The sequence below is a fragment of the Macaca fascicularis genome, chromosome 2, assembly GCF_037993035.2.
Source record: "Macaca fascicularis isolate 582-1 chromosome 2, T2T-MFA8v1.1".
In the NCBI taxonomy this organism is placed as follows: domain Eukaryota; kingdom Metazoa; phylum Chordata; class Mammalia; order Primates; family Cercopithecidae; genus Macaca; species Macaca fascicularis.
In genome coordinates, this window is record NC_088376.1 from 154,116,998 (window position 1) to 154,140,955 (window position 23,958).

Genomic DNA, 23,958 nt, shown 5'->3' on the forward strand with positions numbered 1-23,958 from the left:
TTCAATGTTGGCAAGGTGGGAAAATGAAGGATTTTTATGCCCCTGAAATACATGAAAATTTGGAGAGCAATTTGGCAATACCTAGTAAAGCCGATGACTTAAGAGAAAAAGAAGTTGCAGAATGCCCTTCAGTTTATGTAAACCTGAAACTCATAAAATGATACTGCATGCTCTCAGATGTAAGGACTTGCTTTTTTTTTTTTTTTCCTCAGATGGAGTCCTGCTCAGCTGCCCAGGCTGGAGTGCAGTGGCATGATCTCGGCTCACTACAACCACCATCTCCCGGGTTCAAGCGATTCTCCTGTCTCAGTCTCCCAGGTAGCTGGGATTACAGGCACCCACCGTCATGCTCGGCTAATTTTTGTATTTTAGTAGAGACAGGGTTTCACCATGTTGGCCAGGCTGGTCTTGAACTCCTGGCCTCAGGTGATCCACCTACCTTGGCCTCCCAAAGTGCTAGGATTACAGGAGTGAGCCACCTCGCCCGGCCAGGATTTGTTTCTAACATCACATTTATATGAAAGTATAAAAACCTGAATGAAAAGGAAACGAGCCCCTGCAGGCATTATATTCTTTCATGTTAAAATGGAAATACCTCACCAAACTAATTTGCAACCATGAGAAACAGTGGGGAGATGGTAATGAAAAACAAAGGGAATTTCATTTTTGTCATTTATTAAACTGGAAGCAAATACGACAAAACAGTCATACTAGTAAGTCATCTAAATTTTTAAAATCTCTTAATAAAACAACCAAATCCCACGCAAATCAGTTCACAAGGGAGGCCCCGTCTTCACAGTGCGGGGTGACTGAGTGTGTAACTACGGGCCAACCCCCACCTCTCAACCGGAAGGGAGGGCACTCAAAAGAGGAATTTAGAGAAAAGGCGAGGAGGGCGGGCCTCGGGGAAGGGTCGGGGCGAGAGCCCCACCTGGCCCCCCACCCTTCCAGCGGAAAAGCCTGTGGCGTGGCGCTGCTGTCTCCCATTAACAGTTACGGGGCCGAGGCTTCCCGCTGATTGGTGGAAATTCCGATCGTCTGATCCCTGATTTGCATACAGGCTAGGGCCTGCACCACCACCGCACTAGTAGTAATCGGTCCGGTCGCCCGCAGCCAAGGCTGCGCGAGGAGCGTTCTGGGCTCGGCGCCGCCCAGTCCTCCTGGTCATTTCGAAAGCTGTTGGGGCAGCTTTTGTGAATGCCTCCCTTCTAGATGCTTAAAAGAGGAGTAGCCCGACACGGCTAGAAACTGGTCCTTTCCTTCCCACCTGTGGTAAGGACAGGTTCTGCTGTGTCAAGCACTCAACTCAGGCTGGTTTGAAGCTAAAGGATTCAGACAACTTGCAAGTATCAAGACTGAAATAAAAAGAAACATAACAAGGAGCCCACCACCAAGACTTGTAGTTATTTCCTCAGAAAGCCCCCATGCCCCGTTTGTGACAAAACCCATTCCTGAGGACTGATTGTAGAAGAAAAACAAGTAAGATCCAGAACTTTCCCCACCAGCATCATTTTCCAAAATGTAGGCAGAAGTTTACCAAACATAATTTATTCAGGAAAAAAATACATTTTAAGAACTTATTCTAAAAAACTGAAAGAGCCCAGTAGCTGAGCAGAAAATAGCTTACTACAAGGAGTACCAGATCAGGGCAGACACTTCCCAACTGGGTAAAGCATGCTTTGAGGGAAGACTCCACCAGCCCTGCCAGGAAAAGGGCAGCAGGCACAGTGTCCCTATGGGGCCCACATGGCTGGTGACAGCAACAGGACACCTCTTCCAAAGCTGTCCACCAGCCCCACTAGGGGCTCCTACTCATGGCCAAAAAGGCTACTTCCCCATGAGCCCACAACTGTCAACACAGTGCCACCTCCTCCCAAAGCAAACACACACACATACAATGTAAGAACCTATTATCAGAACAGCAGTGAGGCAGACCCTGGCCTTGGTCTCTGAAAGTCCTGTGTCACTGGCTGTAAGGACGCTTGGCCACAGGTTCCTCTTCCTTCTCTCGCTTCAGCCATTGCTCTAGGAGTCCTGCAGTGCCTCTCTTCGTGGGGAGTGAACTCTTCTGCAGGAACTGACTGGACCACTGGGGAACATCTGACTCTTCCTTTTGAGGTGTTTTTGAGTCTTCTTTTTTGGGTGACTTTGTGGCCAGCCACTGCAACATCCTCTGGCTACTGCCACTTGCCTTGAGCTCCTAGGAGAAAGAGGGAAAAGCTCAAACCATTCAGCTCAAGCTTTTGGGAAAAGGCCAAGTCCCAGGGAAGAAAAAGGGGAAGAGGCATTAGGTACTTACCCAGGCTTGGAAAATGTTACTAAGGGCCAGCTGGGGCCCACCAGTAAAGAGTGGAAAGAGAGGAGTGTGCTCTAAGGGGCAGGAAAGCAGCTCTTAGAGAAGGTTTCACAGAGGATTGTGTGGGACCAGCCAGAGAAGAGAACTGAAAGGCATTCCAAATGTGCAGAGAATGAAGCATTCTCAGGGAAAAGAATGTAATTCAGCATGACCGGGGGGAGTGTTGGAAAATGAGACTGGAGAGATACAGAAGAATTTCTAACAGCCACTGTGATATGGCTACATTGTTTCCTCTTTGTGCAGACAATCTGTACAACCTCTGCTTGACTGTCACTACTCCCTATTGGCTTGCTTTACATCACACCCCAACCCTGAACTGAAAGGTTCTGAATTGGCACAATGCCACCTCTCCAGAATGTGACATCTTTTGGAGTAAACACCATGGCAGGGTTAGGTGCAGTGGTGCATGCCTGTAATCCCAGCACTTTCGGAGGCTGAGGTGGGAAAATCAAGCCCAGGAGTTTGAGAACAGCCTAGGAAACATAGGAAGACCCCATCTCTATAAAAAATTTAAAAAATGAGTCAGGCATGGTGGTGTACGCTTGTAGGCTGAGCTACCTGGGAGGCTGAGGTGGGAGGATCGTTTTAGCCCAGGAGTTCGAGGCTACAGTGAACTATGATCATGCCACTGCAGTCTAACCTGGGCAACAGAGCGTGACCCTGTCTCTAAAAAGGAAAAAGAAAAAAAAATAGATCATGGCAGAAATGGGCAGTGTCTAGTCCAAAATGAATACAGGTTGAGCATCCTAACCCTGAAAATCCAAGATCCAAAATGCTTCAAAATCCTAAACTTTTTAAGTGCTTACATGACTTTGAAGGGAAATGCTTGTTGGTACATTTCAGATTTGGGATATTCAGCTAGTAAGTATATAATGCAAATATTCCAAAATTTGAAAAAATTCAAAATCTAAAACACTTCTGTTCCCAAGCATTTTGGATAGGGATATTCAACCTGTATATAGAATTAGTTTTAGAGTTACCTAATTTTTAAAAAGTGCCACAGTTGCAGGAGTTTATCAGAATCATGACAAAAGAAAAAAAGATGACACTGACTGTGGGTATGGAAAAAACTTTAAGAAAAATAGAGAGGGGACAGCTAGCTATTCTAACAATCATCCTTAACACGGCATTCTAAAATGTCTATTCTTGGAACATTCCAAGTATGTCCTACTTTAAGTCCCTCCATGCCACCTAAAAACAATCGCTACTCCTAAACCCTTACCCACAAATGTCAGTGGGGACCAGCTTTTTGCTCTGAAACTTCTCTCCCCACTGCAGGCCTTCTGCTTGTTTGCCTTCCCTCCCTAAAATACACCCTCTGGATCCTTGCTGATTCTAAGAAGTTAAGGTTCACGGTAGGAATGCTCTCAAATCCTCCTGAAGGAGACTAAGGACTGGAGCTCCTCCAACTTGTAGTTCAGAAAGCAAAGATACAGAAAAGAGACACCAAAAATCACAGCTGGTTGGGGATGGAGACACAATATGGTCAAGGGCTGGCTCCTTTGTCTTTCTCACAATCACTGTCTAGATTAGAAGTCCTCAAACTTGGTTTATCAGACTCATTTCATCAAAGAAGCTTTTTTTTTTGTTTTCCTTTTTGTGGAGAACGGGGTCTCACTATATTGCCCAGGCAGGTCTGGAACTCCTGGGGTAAAGCTACCCTCCTACCTCTGCCTTCTAAGTGCTGGGATTACAGGCATGAGCCACTGCACCCAGCTGAAGCTTTTTTTTTTTTGAAACGGAGTCTCACTCTGTCACCAAGCTGGAGTGCAGTGGCCCGATCTCAGCTCACTGCAACCTCCACTTCCCGGGTTCAAGTGATTCTCCTGCCTCAGCCTCCCAAGTAGTTGCGATTACAGGCGTGGGCCACCATGCCCAGTTAATTTTTATATTTTTAGTAGAGACTGGGTTTCACCATGTTGGCCAGAATGGTCTCGATCTCGACCTCGTGATCCGCCCGCCTCAGCCTCCCAAAGTGCTGGGATTACAGGTGTGAGCCACTGTGCCCGGCCTGAAGCTTCTTAATTATACAAAAGCCCAAGCCTAGCTCTAAATGTTGATTCAGGATGTCTGGATAGGGTCTAGCATTTACATTTTGAAACAGTTCTTCTCCTGGGAACTCTGAGTCATAGCCAGGTTTGAGAATCGCTGCTCTACACTACCTTGCCGTGTACAAGGGGCATGAGAGCTTTTGATGGTCCAAATTAAAGGGCTGATCATAAAAGGCCACATCCTAAAAGAAAGGCACACTGACAGAAGACAGAAAGCTCAAAAAGGACTGTACCAGTCACAGGCCCCTACCTTTTTGACCACCAAGTCGACAGGAGCCAGACACTCAGGAGTATTGTTTCGCGAGTTGTTCACCACAGAAGAGACTGCATGGAAGGTGATGTTCTCTGTCGAGTGGATTAATTTCAGAGCTTCCTGAGTTGAGACTTCACCAAAGTCAAGCCATTTAGAAACTGCCTCCTCTCCATCTAATATGGCAGGCATCCTGGCCAGGGAAGTCAAGACAATGGTTGGGAGAGGTAGCGTGAGAATAAGGAGAGAAGGGAGAGAGACTTGAGTCAGCTGATAGCTCAGATATCACAAGGGGAGCCTGCCCTCCCTCTGCGCTTCACATGCTGATTGCTGCCATGTGTTCCCTGAGCACAGGGTGACAGGGCACCAGATTCAACACCTGGACAGCCACATTATAAAGTTTCATGGCAAAGACAGTGATGAGTACTATGACTGGTCTAGGGTACTCCAGTGTCCACTCTAGCAAATTGGTAAACTTTCTATGACACTCCAGCCTAGAATGCAGGGAAAATAGTTCTTGAAAACTTGTCTATCAAAAGTAATCTCAAGCCTCACCACCTCTCAAAGACTTACACTAAGAAAATTGTGAACAAAAGGAAATGATGTGTCAGAAAAGCAGAGAAGGTGTGAAACATGACTCCTGGGTACCCAGAGGACGTAAGGAAAATATACTAGGTTTAGCTTCCAGTTTTATGTCCCAGTCAATGCAAAGTGTGGCACACACTTTATTGGGTGGTACAGTTGATTCATATACAGACAAATGTTCATTTGTCTCCTAAACATATATATAACATATAAAATAATGTTAAACACTGTAACATAAAACAATGGTACATTTTAAAATGAATGGTGATTTAGATTAAATGAAATGTAATTTTTAAAGGTTAATTACTACAAGAGAACTATATCACATGAAAGCATATTTTCACAGATATAACCTACAACAAGGCTAAAGCAGGTAATCCTGACAGATGTCACACTGCATTCTTTTCAGGAGAACTCCAAAAAATCACTTCAGGGAGTACTCAGCTCTGGCAGAAATTATAAAGGTAGAATACACGTATAGTCAGTTCTGCCAATGCTTATGTTTAAAATGCAAATCTGTTCCAGTGCCACTGATATATTAGAGAGTAATTGGAGCACAATGCAAATTTTGTGTTTGCTTATGCAGTTTCATCTGTGAGAAACACAAGGTGAATACAGAACACTGCACCCAGCTGAACTGAGCCTTGTAGAAATACACAAAGTGCATACATCTCAAACACTGACTGCTACTTTGGCTCACTACATACTATTTCACAAAATTGTGTTTTGCTCTTCTTTTGCCTTTCTGAACTTTTCTATATATATAAAAAGACACACATTTAACATCTCAAACATGTCTAAGCTTCCTGGCTCAAAACATGGTAGGCAGTGCATGTGAATGGAAACATTTTAAATATTGAAGAGAAGCTTGAAATAGTAAAGAATCCTGGAATAAAAATCAGAACGTGATTATTTCCCGAGCAAAGGATATCAAGGAGTCCACATCAGTGATAATGCTACAAAAAAATAAATCAAAATGACCATGGCTGGAACAACTTCAAGAAGTACTCTGGGCCAGGCGCAGTGGCTCAAGCCTGTAATCCCAGCACTTTGGGAGGCCGAGATGGGTGGATCACGAGGTCAGGAGATCGAGACCATCCTGGCTAACACGGTGAAACCCCGTCTCTACTAAAAAATAAAATACAAAATTAGCCGGGCATGGTGGCACATGCCTATAATCCCAGCTACTCGGGAGGTTGAGGAAGGAGAATCACTTGAACCTGGGAGGCGGAGGTTGCAGTGAGCTGAGATTGCACCATTGTGCTCTAGCCTGGGGCACAAGAGCAGAACTCTGTCTCAAGGAAAAAAAAAAAGAGAGAGAAAGCACTTATTTATATATAAACAAGCATCTATATTTGACCTCTGCTCAGTGACTGAAAAAATAAATATAAAAATAAGCACCTAATTAGCCAGGCATGGTGGTGCATGCCTGTAATCCCAGTTTCTCAGGAGGCTGAGGCAGGAGAATCATTGCCTGAACTCGGGAGGTGGAGGTTGCACGAGCAGAGATCACACTATTGCATTCCAGCCTGGGCGACAAAAGTGAGACTCCATCTCAAAAAAAAAAAAAAGCACCTATAAGGTTTATACAAAAAATATATAAATAAGACCTATATATAAATAAAACCTTAAATACCACAAGTGGCTCCTTTTAGTGCTAGTGGTGGTTAGTTCACTGGTTTCGAACATGGCGACAATTTTCAAAGCTTTCTGCTATTGGGAGAAGCCACAAGTACAGATGAAAATGCCGCTAAAGAATTTCTAGCAGTGATACAGAAGTTAATTGAAGAAGGCTATACATTGAATCAAATATTCAATTTCGATTAAACAGTATCTATTACAAATGCATGCCTCAAAGGAAATACGTTCAAAGGAGAAAAAATGTGCCCCAGGATTTAAGACTGCAAAAGATAAAAAATTTTACATAACCTTCCTTCCACAACTTCACAGTAACTCATGAGATGCATTTCTTCCAACACCCACTTCCACAAGCAAACTTCAGGTCTTGTCAAGGTAAAGTGCCGTATTTATTGTAGTATGTATTTATGTATTTATTTACTTATTTTTTGAGATGGAATCTCATTCTGTCGCCCAGGCTGGGGTCCAGTGGAACAAGCTCAGCTCACTGCAAGCTCCACCTCCTAGGTTCATGCCGTTCTCTCACCTCAGTCTCCCAAGTAGCTGGGGGCACAGGCACCCGCCACCACGCCCAGCTAATTTAGTTTTTGTATTTTTAGTAAAGACAGGGTTTCACTGTGTTAGCCAGGATGGTCTCAATCTCCTGACCTCGTGACCCACCCACCTCAGCCTCCCAAAGTGCTGGGATTACAGGCGTGAGCCACTGTGCCCTGCCTGTAGTATTTATTTATTTCTTAACCACTTAACATGAATAAAGCAGTGTTACTGTTTTATTAGGTTTCCATTATTTTTAATGTGTCACTGACAACATTTTAAGTGTTGTCTCAACCCCATTTTCTCCTTAAGTTATGTGGTTTTTATTCTATCCTTTTACATAGTACAGTGATTTTTAGGAATGTATGTCATGTTAAAGTCAAACTGATTGTAACTTTACCTGGTAAAACGACTTGGTTTCCTACTCTCTAAAGCTACCTAAAAGCAGAGGACAAACTCTCCTTTGGATCCTTTTGGATCCAGGGGTAAGAAGTATGACTTGCCTGTGGTGGATGTCACTCAAGCCTTTGCAAGAATCCACTGTGATGATGGTATAGGAATACAGGACATCTCCTCCCTCTGGGGGCTCCCAGCAGTCAAAGATCCCAGCCATTGTCAGCAGCCTCCAGTTGTCCCAGACTTTCTCCCAGTTCTCAGGACTATCTGCAGCACCAGTGCTACCTGACTGGAAGCAAAATATATGGGCAGATTAGATGCACTCAGCAGACTTCTTCTACATGCAGGTTGGGTACTACTTCAGACTCAAGAGCATGGAAATCATTTTAAAAGTAATTCAGCCCATGTCTTACTAACCCCTCTGTCACCAAAGCAAAGAAGGTTGGTGGCAAATGCCAACTGAAGCTATAGATTCATGGCTCTTTAATACTTTCAGAATTTAACACCTTCACTGGACATTTAGGCCTTCCGTGAACTGACCCACCATTCTAGCTATCACTCATATTGTTAATTTGAACCCAAACCAGCTGTTGGTAAATGAAGCTCTCATGAAATTTCATGCTCCTGTGTCTTGCTGAAGCAATCTTCCTCTGCCCAAAATGTCCTTCCCACCCTTTCTTAATTGAATTGAATTTCATGCCAATTCCTACTTGCCGTTCAAAACTCAATTCAAGGCCTAAAAGGTAGAAAGCTGGAAAGAACATCACTTCTATTCTAACAATAAGAAAAAAGCTGGATAATATGCAAAATCATAACTTTTCTTAAATTCATCAGAGAGGTGAGGTCGATTAATTTCCCTGAAATTTAAGAAAAGACAGGGTCCTCCAAGGGGCAATGGGACATAAGTACTGGCTTATTGGCAGCAACAGGAGGAAGACACAAGCCTTCATACAAGCAGGTAAGAATTCAGATAATGTTATTATCACATTTCTACAAGCAGCGTATGGGCTGGTAGGATAGTACAGAATCCCCGGGAGCTGCAAACCTCAGAGGAGTCTGCACCAGCTCACAGGCTCTTCTTCTTGGACGTTGCCAGTGCTCGAAAAAGACTGGGGACAGGGCAGGAGCCTGGAGGAAGCCATCCTCACTGTTGCATACTTTAAAGTCAAGCTCCCTTGCCTCACCTAATCACTTTTCCGGAACTAAGGAGCAAAAGTCTTAAGCTGCCAGGGAAAGGGTAATAATCCCTTTCACGTCTAGGATACAGGTAAAGACCCACAGAGGCGGCCGGGCGCGGATACAGGTAAAGACCCACAGAGGCGGCCGGGCGCGGTGGCTCAAGCCTGTAATCCCAGCACTTTGGGAGGCCGAGACGGGCGGATCACAAGGTCAGGAGATCGAGACCAGCCTGGCTAATACGGTGAAACCCCGTCTCTACTAAAAAATACAAAAAAAACTAGCCGGGTGAGGTGGCGGGCGTCTGTAGTCCCAGCTACTCAGGAGGCTGGGGCAGGAGAATGGCGTAGACCCGGGAGGCGGAGCTTGCAGTGAGCTGAGATGCGGCCACTGCACTCCAGCCTGGGCGACAGAGCGACACTCCGTCTCAAAAAAAAAAAAAAAAAAGACCCACAGAGGCTGGGGAAGGAGAGAAAGAAAAAGCCCCCTACGCCCTGGGGAAGACTAAGTCACAGAGCCAGGTCTGCCTAAGACAGACTGAACGGAGAGCTGCCTCCACCTCTGTTTAGATGACAAACATTAAGTGACAAGCAGAAGCAGTCTACTTCTGGAAGAGGGAAAAGGGCACAAGAAAGACCCTGTCTAAGGCACAGGATCACAGGAAAATCCAACAACTGAAGAGAGCAGGGCTGCTGAGAAACCCTCTGGAAAGTCAATCCTTACCCTAAACAATAGGTAACACCAGAGCCCTTGAAAGCCTGTGATCAAACAAAGGCACTGTAATGACAACAAAGCCCAAACCCAGTTCAATTCCTGACAAGACTGACTTAACCTCATATAGTAATGGCCTAATAGAAGAATTTCCAGACATATTATTAATCTCAGTCTCTGTCCTACATATCATCTCTGGCAACAATAAAAAATTACAAGACACACAAAAAAAGCTAAAGCAATCAACCACCAAGAGACATACAAACTAATAGAACCAGATTCAAGAGGTTACATTTCCCAGATGCTAAAATTATCAGAGAACTTGAAGTAAAATTAATGTCAAAGACTCTTGTGGAAAAGGTGGACAACATACATGAACAGATAAGGAATTTTAGCAGAGAGATAGAAACTATAAGAAAGACTCAGTGAACTTAAAGATAGGTCAATAATGGCCAGGCGCAGTGGCTCATGCCTGTAATCCCAGCACTCTGGGAGGTCAGGCATTCAAGACCCGCCTGGCCAACAGGATGAAACCCCGTCTCTACTAAAAATACAAAAAAAAAAAAAAAAAATTAGCCAGGCATGGTGGTGCGTGCCTGTAATCCCAGCTACTTGGGAGGCTGAGGCAGAATTTATGAGCCTGGGAAGCAGGGGTTGCAGTGAGCCAAGATTGCACCACTGTACTCCAGCTTGGGTGATAGAGCGAGACTTCATCTCAAAAAAAAAAAAAAAAAAAAAAGTCAATGAAAATTAGCCAAACTGAAACAGAGAAAAAAAGAAAGAAAAATGGAGAGAATATCCAAGAACGATGGGACAATAAAATCATCTAACATGTGTCATTAGAATCCCAGAAAGAGAAAATCAGGCAGAAGAAATATTTGAAGAAGAAAAAGCCAATAAATTTCCATAAATTATGAAAGATATCAAACTGCAGATCCAAGCAGCAAAGAGAATAGGCCAAAACATGTACACACAATGTATTCAAACAGCTGCCCTAAGAGAAAATCTTAAAGGCAGGGGTGGAGGGGAAGGCGGTGAGAGAAGCACACATTTATGCATTACATACAAAAGAAAAAAGACAGTTATACACTAGACTTCTCAAAAGAAACTATGAGAGCCAGAGACAATGAAGTGTATTTTTTTGCAGGACTGAAAGAAAACGAAACACCACTAACCCAGAATCTTATACACAGTGAAAAATACCTCTCAAAAACAAAGACAGTGGTTGCCAAAGGTTAAAGACAGGGAGGTATGGAAAGTGACTACTAATGGGTATGGTTTTATTTGGGGTTGATAACAGTATTGTGGAATTAGTGATGATGGCTGCAAAACATTTTGTGGGTTTTTTTTTTTTTTTTTGACAGGGTCTCGCTCTGTCACCCAGGGTGGAGTGTAGTGGTGTGATCTCTGCTCACTGCAACTTCGACCTCCTAAGCGCATGTGATATTCCCACCTCAGTCTCCCAAGTAGCTGGGACCACAGGCATGAGCCACCATGCATGGCTAATTTTACAGGTGTGACCCACCATGCCTGGCCAAGGTTTTGAATATACTAAAAACCGCTGTACATTTTAAAAGGGTGAATTTTATTATATGTGAATTATATCTCAATAAAAAGCATCATGATGACTTTTTAAAAATAGATACTTTTTCAAACAAAAAAAAAAAAATCAGAATTCATTACCAGCAGATCCACACCACAAGAAAACTTAAAGTCCTTCAGGCAGAAGGACTGTAATACCAGAGAGAAAACTGCATCTATACAAATAAGTGAAGATCCATGAAAATGGCTAAAATGAAGGTACATGTACAAAGACTTTTATTTTTTACCACTCTAAAACATAACTGACCATCTACAGCAAAATAATAGCAATGTATTGTAAGTTTATAGCATATGTAAAAATAAAATGCATAACAGTAGCCCAAAAGACAGGAGGAACTGGGAGAATACTGTTGTAAGGTCTTTTCAATGGTAGTGTAGTGTATAAAGACAGAATATTATTAACTTAAAATGTATACTGTAAGCTGTAAGGCAACTACTAAAAACATTTTTAATAGGTAAAAATAGGCCGGGCGCGGTGGCTCAAGCCTGTAATCCCAGCACTTTGGGAGGCCGAGACGGGCGGATCACAAGGCCAGGAAATCGAGACCAACCTGGCTAACATGGTGAAACCCCAACTCTATGGCTCACGCCTGTAATCCCAGCACTTTGGGAGGCCGAGGCGGGCGGATCACAAGGTCAGGAGATCGAGACCACAGTGAAACCCCGTCTCTACTAAAAATACAAAAAATTAGCCGGGCACGGTGGCGGGTGCCTGTAGTCCCAGCTACTCAGGAGACTGAGGCAGGAGAATGGCGTGAACCCGAGAAGCAGAGCTTGCAGTGAGCCGAGATCGCGCCACTGCACTCCAGCCTGGGCGACAGAGCGAGACTCCGTCTCAAAAAAAAAAAAAGAAACCCCAACTCTACTAAAAAATACAAAAAAACTAGCTGGGCGAGGTGGCGGGCGCCTGTAGTCCCAGATACTCGGGAGGCTGAGGCAGGAGAATGGCGTAAACCCGGGAGGCGGAGCTTGCAGTGAGCTGAGATCCGGCCACTGCACTCCAGCCTGGGCTACAGAGCGAGACTCCGTCTCAAAAAAAAAAAAAAAAAAAAGAGGTAAAAATAATAAGCCAATAATGGAGACGAAATGCAATTATAAAAGATTATTCCAAAAACAGAAAGATCAGGAGAAAAGGAACAAAGAGTTGATGGAACAAATAGAAAACTAGCAAAACAATGGATTTTAACCCAATCACATCAATAATTACACATTAAATTAAATGTTCTAAACACAAATTAAAAGAATGATTGTCAGACTGAATCAAAAAGGAAAACCCAACTATCTGTAGTGTAAAAATTAAGTTCACGGTCAGGCACAGTGGCCCATGCCTGTAATCCCAGCACTTGGTGGGTGCTGAGGCAGGTGGATCACCTGAGGTCAGGAGTTAGAGAACAGCCTGGTTAACATGGTGAAACCCTGCCTCTACTAAAAATACAAAAATTAGCCGGGCAAGGTGGTGCGCACCTGTAATCCCAGCTATTCGGGAGGCCGAGGCAGAATCACTTGAACCCAGGAGGTGGAGGTTGCAGTGAGCTGAGACCACACCATTGCACTCCATCCTGGGCAACAAGAGTGAAACTCTGTCTCAAAAAAAAAAAAAAAAAAAAGAATTAATGTATATTAAGCTAATATACATTAAGTTCCTAAACAGAGTAACTGACTTGTAGTAAGTGCTTAATATTTGCTATTATAATTTTTTTTTTTTTTTTTTTTTGAGACGGAGTCTCGCTCTGTCGCCCAGGCTGGAGTGCAGTGGCGCAATCTCGGCTCACTGCAAGCTCCGCCTCCCGGGTTCACGCCATTCTCCTGCCTCAGCCTCCCGAGTAGCTGGGACTACAGGCGCCCGCCCCTGCGCCCGGCTAATTTTTTCTATTTTTAGTAGAGACGGGGTTTCACCATGGTCTCGATCTCCTGACCTTGTGATCCGCCCACCTCGGCCTCCCAAAGTGCTGGGATTACAGGCGTGAGCCACCACGCCCGGCCTTTTTTTTTTTTTTTTTGAGACGGAGTCTCGCTCTGTCGCCCAGGCTGGAGTGCAGTGGCCGGATCTCAGCTCACTGCAAACTCCGCCTCCCGGGTTTACGCCATTCTCCTGCCTCAGCCTCCGGAGTAGCTGGGACTACAGGCGCCCGCCACTGCGCCCGGCTAAGTTTTTTTTGTATTTTTTAGTAGAGACGGGGTTTCACCGTGTCAGCCAGGATGGTCTCGATCTCCTGACCTCGGGATCCGCCCCTCTCGGCCTCCCAAAGTGCTGGGATTACAGGCTTGAGCCACCGCGCCCGGCCAATATTTGCTATTATAATTGACAGATGTTTTTATAAATTAATCTTGTCTTGTACCAAATCATTTGTGTGTTACTAGATTGGCTAGACAGGGGATTTTCTTTTTTTTCTTTTTTTTCTTTTTTTTTTGAGACGGAGTCTCGCTCTGTCACCCAAGCTAGAGTGCAGTGGCCAGATCTCAGCTCACTGCAAGCTCCACCTCCCGGGTTCATGCCATTCTCCTGCCTCAGCCTCCCTAGTAGCTGGGACTACAGGCGCCCGCCACCTCGCCCGGCTAGTTTTTTGTATTTTTTTAGTAGAGACGGAGTTTCACCATGTTAGCCAGGATGGTCTCGATCTCCTGACCTTGTGATCCGCCCGTCTCGGCCTCCCAAAGTGCTGAGATTACAGGCTTGAGCCACCGCGCCCGGCCGGGATTTTCTTTTTTAATTTACATTTCAATAGGTTTCTGGGGAACAGGTGGTATCTGGTTATATGAATAAATTCTTCAGTGGTGACTTCTGAGATTTTGGTGTACCCATCACTGATAGAGGATTTTCTGAGGGTGAAGCAAACTCTCTTGACTACTGAAACTGTGCCCCAGGAGTTAAAAACAAACAAACAAACAACAACAACAAAAAAACACCAATGACTAAATTCTTGGGCTTATAGGATAGCACATGAGAAAAGAAACAACTTGCTGAAACAGTGCAACTCCCTCCGCCTGTAAGATAACAAAACTCGCTGAATTGGTTGGAACCAATGTAACTGACTAGAGTATATGCAAAACAAGCTTGCTTATATCACAGCCTGAATTTCCACCACGTTTCATACTAACTCCCCCTGAATTTGCACATGAGACCTATATGGAGGCAGGAAGAGATAACTGCACATACCTGAAGACTTTCCAGGCCTCCCTTTTCCTTCCACCAATCACCTACTAAGCCTAGAATCCATTCCCTAAACCTTTTAATAAAAGTACTGCCTTAAAGCCAGCAAGGGAGACAGAGAGGAGCTGGACTCCTATCTTCTTGTTAGTCGACTTGCAATAAAAAACTTTTCTGGCGGGGCGCGGTGGCTCAAGCCTGTAATCCCAGCACTTTGGGAGGCTGAGACGGGTGGATCACAAGGTCAGGAGATCAAGAGCATCCTGGCGAACACGGTGAAACCCCGTCTCTACTAAAAAGTACAAAAAAACTAGCTGGGCGAGGTGGCGGGCGCCTGTAGTCCCAGCTACGCGGGAGGCTGAGGCAGGAGAATGGCGTAAACCCGGGAGGCGGAGCTTGCAGTGAGCTGAGATCCAGCCACTGCACACCAGCCTGGGCAACAGAGTGAGACTCCGTCTCAAAACAAAAAAAAACAAAAACAAAACAAAACAAAAAAACTTTTCTCTGTTATCCAGGCTGGAGTGCAGTGGTGCAATCTCAGCTCACTGCAACCTCCACCTGCTACCCCAGGCTCAAGCTATCATCTCACCTCAGCCTGCCAAGTAGCTGGGACCAGCTACTCAGTGTCATGGTATTGGCTTCTAGCACATTGGGTAGCAAGTCCCTTTTACTCGGTAACACTATTTCCAGTCCTCAAAATGAGATGACAGGTGAACAAACAATTCCCAATTTTAACAAGCAAACTGCTAAGAACTCAGGTGTTTCAGCAGTGTCAGACTAAATAATCTAATTAAAAATAAAACATGAGGTTGGCATGTCTGATTTGTTTGCAATCTCCTGATAATGTTTTAACATGAATAGCTCAAATTATATCTTACAATGAAAGAGTTTTTGTTTTGTTTTTGAGATGGTGTCTCACTCTGTCACTCAGGCTGGAGTACAGTGGCACGATCTTGGCTCACTGCAACCTCCACCTCCTGGGCTCAAGTCATCTTCCCACCTCAGCCTCCCAAGTAGCTGAGACCATGCCCAGCTAAGTTTTTGTATTTTTGGTAGAGATGGGTTTTTTTTTGTTTGTTTGTTTTTTGTTTTTTGAGACGGAGTCTCGCTCTGTCGCCCAGGCTGGAGTGCAGTGGCGCGATCTCGGCTCACTGCAAGCTCCGCCTCCTGGGTTTACGCCATTCTCCTGCCTCAGCCTCCTGAGTAGCTGGGACTACAGGCGCCCGCCACCGCGCCCGGCTAATTTTTTGTATTTTTAGTAGAGACGGGGTTTCACCGTGGTCTCGATCTCCTGACCTTGTGATCCGCCCGCCTCGGCCTCCCAAAGTGCTGGGATTACAGGCGTGAGCCACCGCGCCCAGCCAGTAGAGATGGGTTTTAGCCATGTTGCCCAGATTGATCTTGAACTCCTGAGCTCAAGCAATCCACCTGCTTTGGCCTCCTAAAGTGCTGGGATTACAGGCATGAGCCACCTGCCTGGCCTGAACCACTGCGCCCAGCTACAGTGAAAGTTTTATGAGGGAAACGTAGAGTTATGATATGACCTAGCAATTCCACTCCTAGGCATCTATCCAAGAGAGATGAAAACATGTATCCATGCAAAAACTTGTAAATGAATGTTCATAGCAGCATTATTCATAATAACCAAAAAGTAGAAATAATCCAAGTGTCTATCAACTGATGAATGAATTAACAAAATGTGGTATATCTTTACAAAAAGGAATGAAGTGCTGATCCATGCCAAACATGGATGAATCTTGAAAACATTATGCTAAATCAAAGAAGCCAGTCACAAAAGACCACACAGTCTATGATTCCATTTTTATGTAATGTCCAAAATAGGCAAATCCATAGACATGGAAAGTAGATTGGTGTTTGACAGGGGCTGGGCATAGTGGAGAATGAAGAGTGATTGCTAATGGATATGGAGTTTCCTTCTAGAGACAAAAATATTCTAAAAATAGAGGTAATAATTGCATACTTTGAATATACTAAAACATTCCTGAATTGCACATTTTAAAAAGGTGAATTTTATGGTAAATTATCTCTCAATGAGCTCATTTCATTTCACTTTATTTTGACAGACTCTTTCTCTGTCACCCAGTGCAGTGGTGTGACCATAGCTCATTGCAGCCTCTATCTCATGGGTTCAAGCGATCCTCCCACCTCAGCCTTCCAAGTAGCTGGGACTACAGGTGCACGCCACCATGCCCAGCTAGTTTTGTATTGTTTGTAGAAACGGGGTTTCGCCATGTTGACCAGGCTGGTCTCAAACTCCTGGGCTCAAGCAATCTTCCCATCTTGGGCTCCCAAAGTGCTGGGATCACAGGCATGAGTCACCGCACTGGGCTAAAGCTGTTATTTTAAAACAAATAAATAAAACTACGAAGGAAAAAAAAATGTCCTTTGATTAATTTGTTTCCCTGTGCCTTTCCAAATATATATTGTGAATGCTGATAATGATACCTTCTCTGTCTTGATTTGAGGAAAATAGATGAAGTATGGCTGCCTCTGGTTTGTTCCTTGACATCGCTGCCACTCATAGAATCCATCTGCTAAAACGACACAGCGTCTTCCCTTTCCCAGAGGCACCTGAGGGAAAATGTGAGCAAGATATGGTCTTAGTAATACAATAATGTTTCATAGACTGCCATTACTTGGCGAACTTGAGTTAAAATCTGAGGTTTGGGCCAGGCGCGGTGGCTCACGGCTGTAATCCCAACACTTTGGGAGGCCGAGATGGGAGGATCACTTGAGGTCAGGAGTTTGAGACCAGTCTGGCCAACAAGGTGAAACCCCATTTCTATTAAAAATATAAAAATTAGCTGGGCATGGTGGTGCACACCTGTAGTCCCAGCTACTTGGGAGGCTGAAGCACGAGAATCACTTGAACTTGGGAGGCAGAGGTAGCAGTGAGCCAAGATCGTGCCACTGCACTCCAGCCTGGGTGAAAGAATGAGACTCCATCTCAAAATAAATAAAAAAAACAAACAAATAAATACATAAAATCTGAGGTCTGCCAATGTATGACCTTAAAACAGTTATTTAATTTCTCTGTACCTCTCTTATGTATAAAGAAAGTTATAACTCACACAGATGTTGAAAAGATTAAATAATGTACATAAAAGCAATCACCTCTTTTCTAACAAATAGGTACTTGTGATAGCTAGTCTTCAAAGGCGCCTTCCCAATGAAGCATGCTTCCCAGTATTCACATTTCATAGACACCTCCCACACTGAATTTGGGCTGGCTCTGTGTAACCCATTGAATGCAACAGAAGTAGGCCAGGATGCTAGCTCACACCTATAATCCCAGCACTTTGGGAGGCCCAGACAGGAGAATCACTTGAGTCCAGGAGTTTGAGACCAGCCTAGGCAACATAGCCAGACTTTGTTTCTATTAAAAATAATAATAATAATAATAACAATAATAAAAGAATACAGCATAAGTAATGCCGTATGACTGCCAAGATTAAGTGATGCTTTCAGACAAAGACTTGTATCTTCTGTCCTGCTCTGTTGGATCATGAGCTCTGGGATAAATGAGTCACCATGACAGAAGCCTGGCTACCCTGACACCCTCGAGTTAGGCATGTGGAAAGCCTTCTAGTTGTTCTAGTCATCCCAGCTGAAGTGTCAGATGTGGGTGAAGAAGTCATCTTGGACAAGCAGCCTCAGCTGCCATCTAATTGCAACATGAGAACTTCCAAGTGAAAACTGCCCAGATGAGCCCAGTCAACCCAGAGAATATAGAGATAATGTTTATCATTTTGTTTCACACTACTCTCTGGTGTGGTTTGTTATGTAGTAACAAAATAGCATTCCACATTAACAACGGGGAACATTCTTTTTTATGTTATTTATTTTTGGTTGTCCTCTGTAGGCTAGGATGGAAACACCCTTTGGAGCCTTATTTCTCAGGTATACAGGGCACTAATAGCTACCAGCCACCTACCTTAAATGACCGTTTCTCCATTATGGTATCACTACGACAGTTGGTAGTATTGAACTGCAGCTTGGAAGGATCACTTTCTTTGAACCAAGAAGGCACCAAGCCCCAGCGCATGGGAGCAATGATACGCTCAGATGAGTCTGCATCCTGCCACGGAAAGAAGATCTAGTGAGGAGATCATAATGAAATTCTAATTTAACATACGTATTTATTACATTATTTAGTAGTATTGAAATATAAAGAATTCAAGATTATGGCCAGGCGCGGTGGCTCAAGCCTGTCATCCCAGCACTTTGGGAGGCCGAGACGGGCGGATCACGAGGTCAGGAGATCGAGACCATCCTGGCTAACACGGTGAAACCCCGTCTCTACTACAAAATACAAAAAAAACCTAGCCGGGTGAGGTGGCGGACGCCTGTAGTCCCAGCTACTCGGGAGGCTGAGGCAGGAGAATGGTGTGAACCCGGCAGGTGGAGCTTGCAGTGAGCTGAGATCCGGCTACTGCACTCCAGCCTGGGCTACAGAGCAAGACTCAGTCTCAAAAAAAAAAAAAAAAAAAAAAAGAATTCAAGATTATTTTTAAAAAGGGAATCTACTTGAAAACAATTTTTTTACTGTTTTTGAGATAAGGTCTGGCTCTGTCATCCAGGCTAGAGTGCAGTGACGCAATCTTGGCTCAATGCAACCTCTACCTTCTGGGCTCAAGTCATCCTCCCACCTCAGCCTCCCAAGTAGGTGGGACTACAGACACATGCCACCATACCCAGCTAATTTTTGTATTGTTTATAGAGATGGGGTTTTGCTATGTTGCCCAGGCTGGTCTTGAACTCCTGGGCTCAAGTGATTTGCCAAGTAGCTGGGACTACAGACACACGCTACCATACCCAGCTAATTTTTGTATTGTTTATAGAGAGGGGGTTTCACTATGTTGCCCAGGCTGGTCTTGAACTCCTGGGCTCAAGTGATTTGCCCACCTTGGCCTCCCAAAGTGTTGGAATTACAGCTGTGAGCCACCACAACCAACCAAAAACAATTTAATGATTTATCATGATGTAGGTAACTTGAGTTTTTTAGCATTCATATTTACTGGAACATAAGACATTCTGCTTGAATAAGGCAGAGGGATGCAAAGAGGTTTAGTTTCTTTAAACTTTTTTGTTTTTTAGAGACAGGTTTCACTTTGTTGCCCAGCCTGGAGTGCAGTGGCATAATCACAGCTCACTGCAACGTTGAACTCCTGGGCTCAGGTGATCCTCCTGCTTCAGCCTCCCAAGTAGCTGGGACTACAGGTGCACACCACCATGCTCAGCTATTTTGTAGAGATGAGGTCTTACTTTGTTCCTCAGGCAGGTCTCGAATTTTTTTTTTTTTTGAGATGGAGTCTTTGTTGCCCAGGCTGGAGTGCAGTGGCATGATCTCGGCTCACTGCAACCTCTGCCTCCTGGGTTCAAGCAATTCTCCTGCCTCAGCCTCCCGAGTAGCTGGGACTACAGGCTACCACCACCACGCCTGGCTAATTTTTGCATTTTTACTAAAGACAGGGTTTCACCATACTGGCCAGGCTGGTATTAAGCTCCTGACCTTGTGATCCAACCACCTCAGCCTCCCAAAGTGCTGTGATTACAGGCATGAGTCACTGTGCCTGGTGTGGTCTCGAACTCTTAGGCTCAAGCGATTTTCCTGCCTCGGTCTCTCAAAGCACTGGAGGATGCTATTTTTAGGAAAACCTATATACAAGGTTGGCCCTTGATTAACATCTCAGAACTAGATTTTGAGAGTGTTCTCACCTTTCCCCAACTCATAAGGGTGGTTTATTCTGCCTAGTCTATGTAAACAATAAAGTTTATGCCAAACACCTGTTTTCCTTCTGGGAGTCTGAAATTTTGGTACCTGCTAGGCAGAGTGCCTACATGATCAGCCTCCAGTAAAAACCTTGGACCCTGAGTTTCTAATGGGTTTCTCTGGGCATAAACATTGTACATACCAACCTGGGCAACATGGCAAACTCCTGTTCCTACCAAAAAAAAATTATCCGGGTGTGGTGGCGTGCATCTGTAGTTCTAGCTACTTAGAAGGCAGAGGTAGGAGGACCACTGAGCCTGGGAAGTTGAGGCTGCTAGTGAGCTGTGATTGAGCCACTGCACTCCAGGACCTGGACCATACAGCAAGACCTTCTCTCAAAAAAAAAAACCAAAAAACAAAACAAAACAAAAAAAACACTGTACATACGTTACTACATTTTTCGTTGCTGGAGAAAATGACATGCTTGGAGTATCCTCCCACAGGAAGGAGAACATAAGGAAACCTGTGCATGACTTTTTCCAGATTTCTACTAGTGTCTTTTCCCTTGGCTGATTCTATTCTGTGTCCTTTTACTAATAAACCTTATACACAATATGCCTTATATGCTTAGTCCTTCTAATGAATCTCTAAATATGGGGGCAGTCTTGGGGACTCCCAACGCATGGTTGTCAAATTTTTTTAAAGTAATGGGCCCCTTGATAATTTGATGAAATCTACAGATTAAGAAGCACATACACATTATTCTTCATGGCACAGTACACTCTGGGTTGGGAGAGACCAGTGAGCAGAGAGTGCATTTTGGGGTGTTACTACAATGGTTCAGGGGTCTGGTGATGGCAGTAAGAAAAACAGTGACATCCAAAAGATAAACAAAAAAAAGAAAGAAATTGTAGTACAAATGGATTTGGATGAAAAAAAAGCAGGATGATTAAGTTTTCGAGCCCAGAAGAGTGAAATAATGATGGTACTACTGAACAGAGAAGAAAAAATGCTGATGAAAGGTTTTATGAAGATCATGTGTTAAATTTCTGATACTAGTGAGAAGTCTGTGGCAGTTTTCAAAAAATGGTTGTAAAATCTGACACTCCTCCCATTGAGAGTTGGAAATCTATGTTCATTCCCTGAATCTGGACGGGCTTGTAACCAACAGAATGTGGCACAAGTGATACTATATGATTTATCTCATAGTTATGAAAGCTGGGATTAAGGTGCCAGCAGATTTGGTGTCTGGTGAGGGCCCACTTTTTGCTTCACAGATGGTGCCTTCTCACTATGTCATCACACGGAGGAAGGCGTGAGCTAGCTCTCTGGGGTGTCTTGTATAAGGGCACTAATCCCAATCATGAAGGCTCTGATTCCCAAAGGCCCTACCTCCTAATACCATCATCTTGGGGGTTAGGATTTCAACATACACATTTTTCAAGGACACAAACATTCAAACCATAGCAGCTGTGGTCTAATAAGACTTTATACAAACAGGCAGCAGGCCAGGTTTGGTCTGAGGACCATAGATTGCCAATCTCTGGTATAGAGGAAAGAGCAAGGTCTTTGTAAGGAGATCTTGGTTCAAAAATCCTTACTCTGAGCCAGGCATGGTGGCTCACGCCTGTAATCCCAGCACTTTGGGAGGCTGAGGTGGGCGGATTACCTGAAGTCAGGAGTTTGAGACCAGCCTGGCCAATGTGGCGAAACCCCATCTTTCCTAAAAACACAAAAAGTAGCTGGGCGTGGTGGCGTGTGCCTGTAATCCCAGTTACTCAGGAGTCTGAGGCATGAGAATCACTTGAGCTCGGGAGGTGCAGGTTGCATTGAGCTGAGATTGTGCCACTGCACTCTATGACTCTGTGATGCAGAAAACAAACAAACAAACAAACAAACAACCTTTCTCTGCTACTTATGAGGTTGGACTAGTCTCAATTTCTTGGGCCCTCAACTTTCCTTATCCAAAAAATAGAACAAACAATAATTACCTTGTAGGATAATTTTCAAGAATGAAAGATAATATAGTTAAAATGGGTGGCATGGAGTAGGCACTCAATTGTAGTATAATTTTTTCTGAGGTAAGGATTAAAAACAAATCATAAAATTGTCTATAAAGAAATGACTATTAATGCCATGAAGATAAAGTTTCTTAGAAAGTATATAATGCACAGGATTTAACCAGGGGGTACAAAAATTTTTGTTAAAAGAAGAAATTAGGGTAAAGGCAGAGTTCCAAGTAAAAGTACCTACTAAGATAAAAGTAGAATGAAGAAAGTCAGAAGAGGATGGAATCTGAAGAAAGGAATCATAGGTAGTGGCAGTCTCAGGAGAAGGGCTTCCTTTTGTTTAAAAGCTAATCCCTCCACAGTGCTCCTGATAAAATCCAGTCCTGCTTCTTCCAGAATCCTGCCTGCTGTATCCATTAATTCTTTTTTTTTTTTTGAGATGGAGTCTCACTCTGTTGCCCAGGCTGGAGTGCAGCGGCACGATCTCGGCTCAATGCAACCTCTGCCTCCCAGGTTCAAGCGATTCTCTTGCCTCCACCTCCGAAGTAGCTGGGATTACAGACATGTGCCACCACGCCTGGCTAATTTTATATTTTTAGTAGAGACAGGGTTTCACCATGTTGGTCAAGCTGGTCTCGAACTCCTGACCTCAAGTGATCTGCCTGTCTCGGCCTCCCAAAATGCTGGGATTACAGGCGTGAGCCACTGCACCGGTCAACTGTCTTTTCATATATATACACACAAACAGTTGATTCTCATTATTTGCAGTAGTTATATTTCATAAAGTTGCTTTGAGTATTGAACTGCTGCTCTTAGGGAAATGCAAGGTTATGTTTCTAACAGCCTCTGGTGACAACACTTTCATCAACTGATCAATGTATGACCTTGTTTTATGTGTGTTTCTGTTTAAAGACATCTAATTTAATCTTACTCTTGATTCGTTTACACCAAATTTAAGACCAAGAGCACTATAACTCATGCCTGACTAAAGTTTATCCAATACATTTTCTCTGTAAGACATATCACAGCCTTCTTTAGCTTGGGAATACCAGCCAGCACTTTAGCACTATGCTTGGGGTCATTTTAAACAGTGAAATTACACATGGCACTAAACTGGCTGCAAAGAAGACACTTGTTTATAACATAAGAGATGAAACAAGAAGGCAGAGCTTTGCCTCAATCAACCTCAGCTGGAAACATGAAGCTACTCAAATTTATCACCTCTCTGTATGTGCACCAATGATTGCAAAAGCAAAGTGAGTATGAATTTAGGGGTTACAAATAAATTTTAGTGAGTAGGTGAATTTGGAAATATGGAATCTAAGAATAATGAGGACCATTTGTGTGTGTTTGTGAGAAAGAAGAGTATCCTCTTTCTCTTCCAGAATCAAATTTGCCTTCTGGCCAGTGGCAGCAGCTCAAGCCTATAATCCTGGCACTCTGGGAGGCCAAGGCGGGAGGATCCCTTGAGCTCAAGAGTTGTTTTTTCTTTATTGAGATGGAGTTTCGCTCTTGTTGTCCAGGCTGGAGTGCAATGGAGCGATCTTGGCTCACTGCAACCTCCGCCTCCCAGGTTCAAGCGATTCTCCTGCCTCAGCCTCCCAAGCAGCTGGGATTACAGGCATGCACCACCACGCCCGGCTAATTTTGTATTTTTAGTAGAGACCAGGTTTCTCCATGTTGGTAAGGCTGGTCTTGAACTCCCGACTGCAAGCAATCCACCCGCCTCAGCCTCCCAGAGTCTTGAGACCAACTTGAGCAACATAGT

The 23,958-nt window shown here is 44.1% G+C and overlaps 1 protein-coding gene across 7 annotated transcripts in view; it reads right to left on the minus strand.

Moving 5' to 3' along the window:
* Positions 1–658: 658 nt before the first annotated feature.
* HMCES (5-hydroxymethylcytosine binding, ES cell specific) overlaps positions 659–23,958 on the minus strand; it is a 29,143-nt gene continuing 5,843 nt past the window's right edge. For 3 of the 7 annotated variants that reach the window (XM_005571731.4, XM_074033123.1, XM_074033122.1), the window contains exons 3-7: positions 18,403–18,546; positions 16,914–17,039; positions 7,918–8,099; positions 4,658–4,850; positions 659–2,200 (exon numbers count right to left, since the gene is read on the minus strand). In XM_005571731.4, coding sequence (XP_005571788.3) covers positions 1,964–2,200; positions 4,658–4,850; positions 7,918–8,099; positions 16,914–17,039; positions 18,403–18,546 — 882 coding nt within the window. In that variant the 3' untranslated portion in view covers positions 659–1,963. Of the gene's footprint in view, positions 2,201–4,657; positions 4,851–7,917; positions 8,100–16,913; positions 17,040–18,402; positions 18,565–23,958 lie in introns of all 7 variants that reach the window. The other 4 variants (XM_045385653.2, XM_074033124.1, XM_065539056.1 and 1 more) reach the window with 3 other exon arrangements.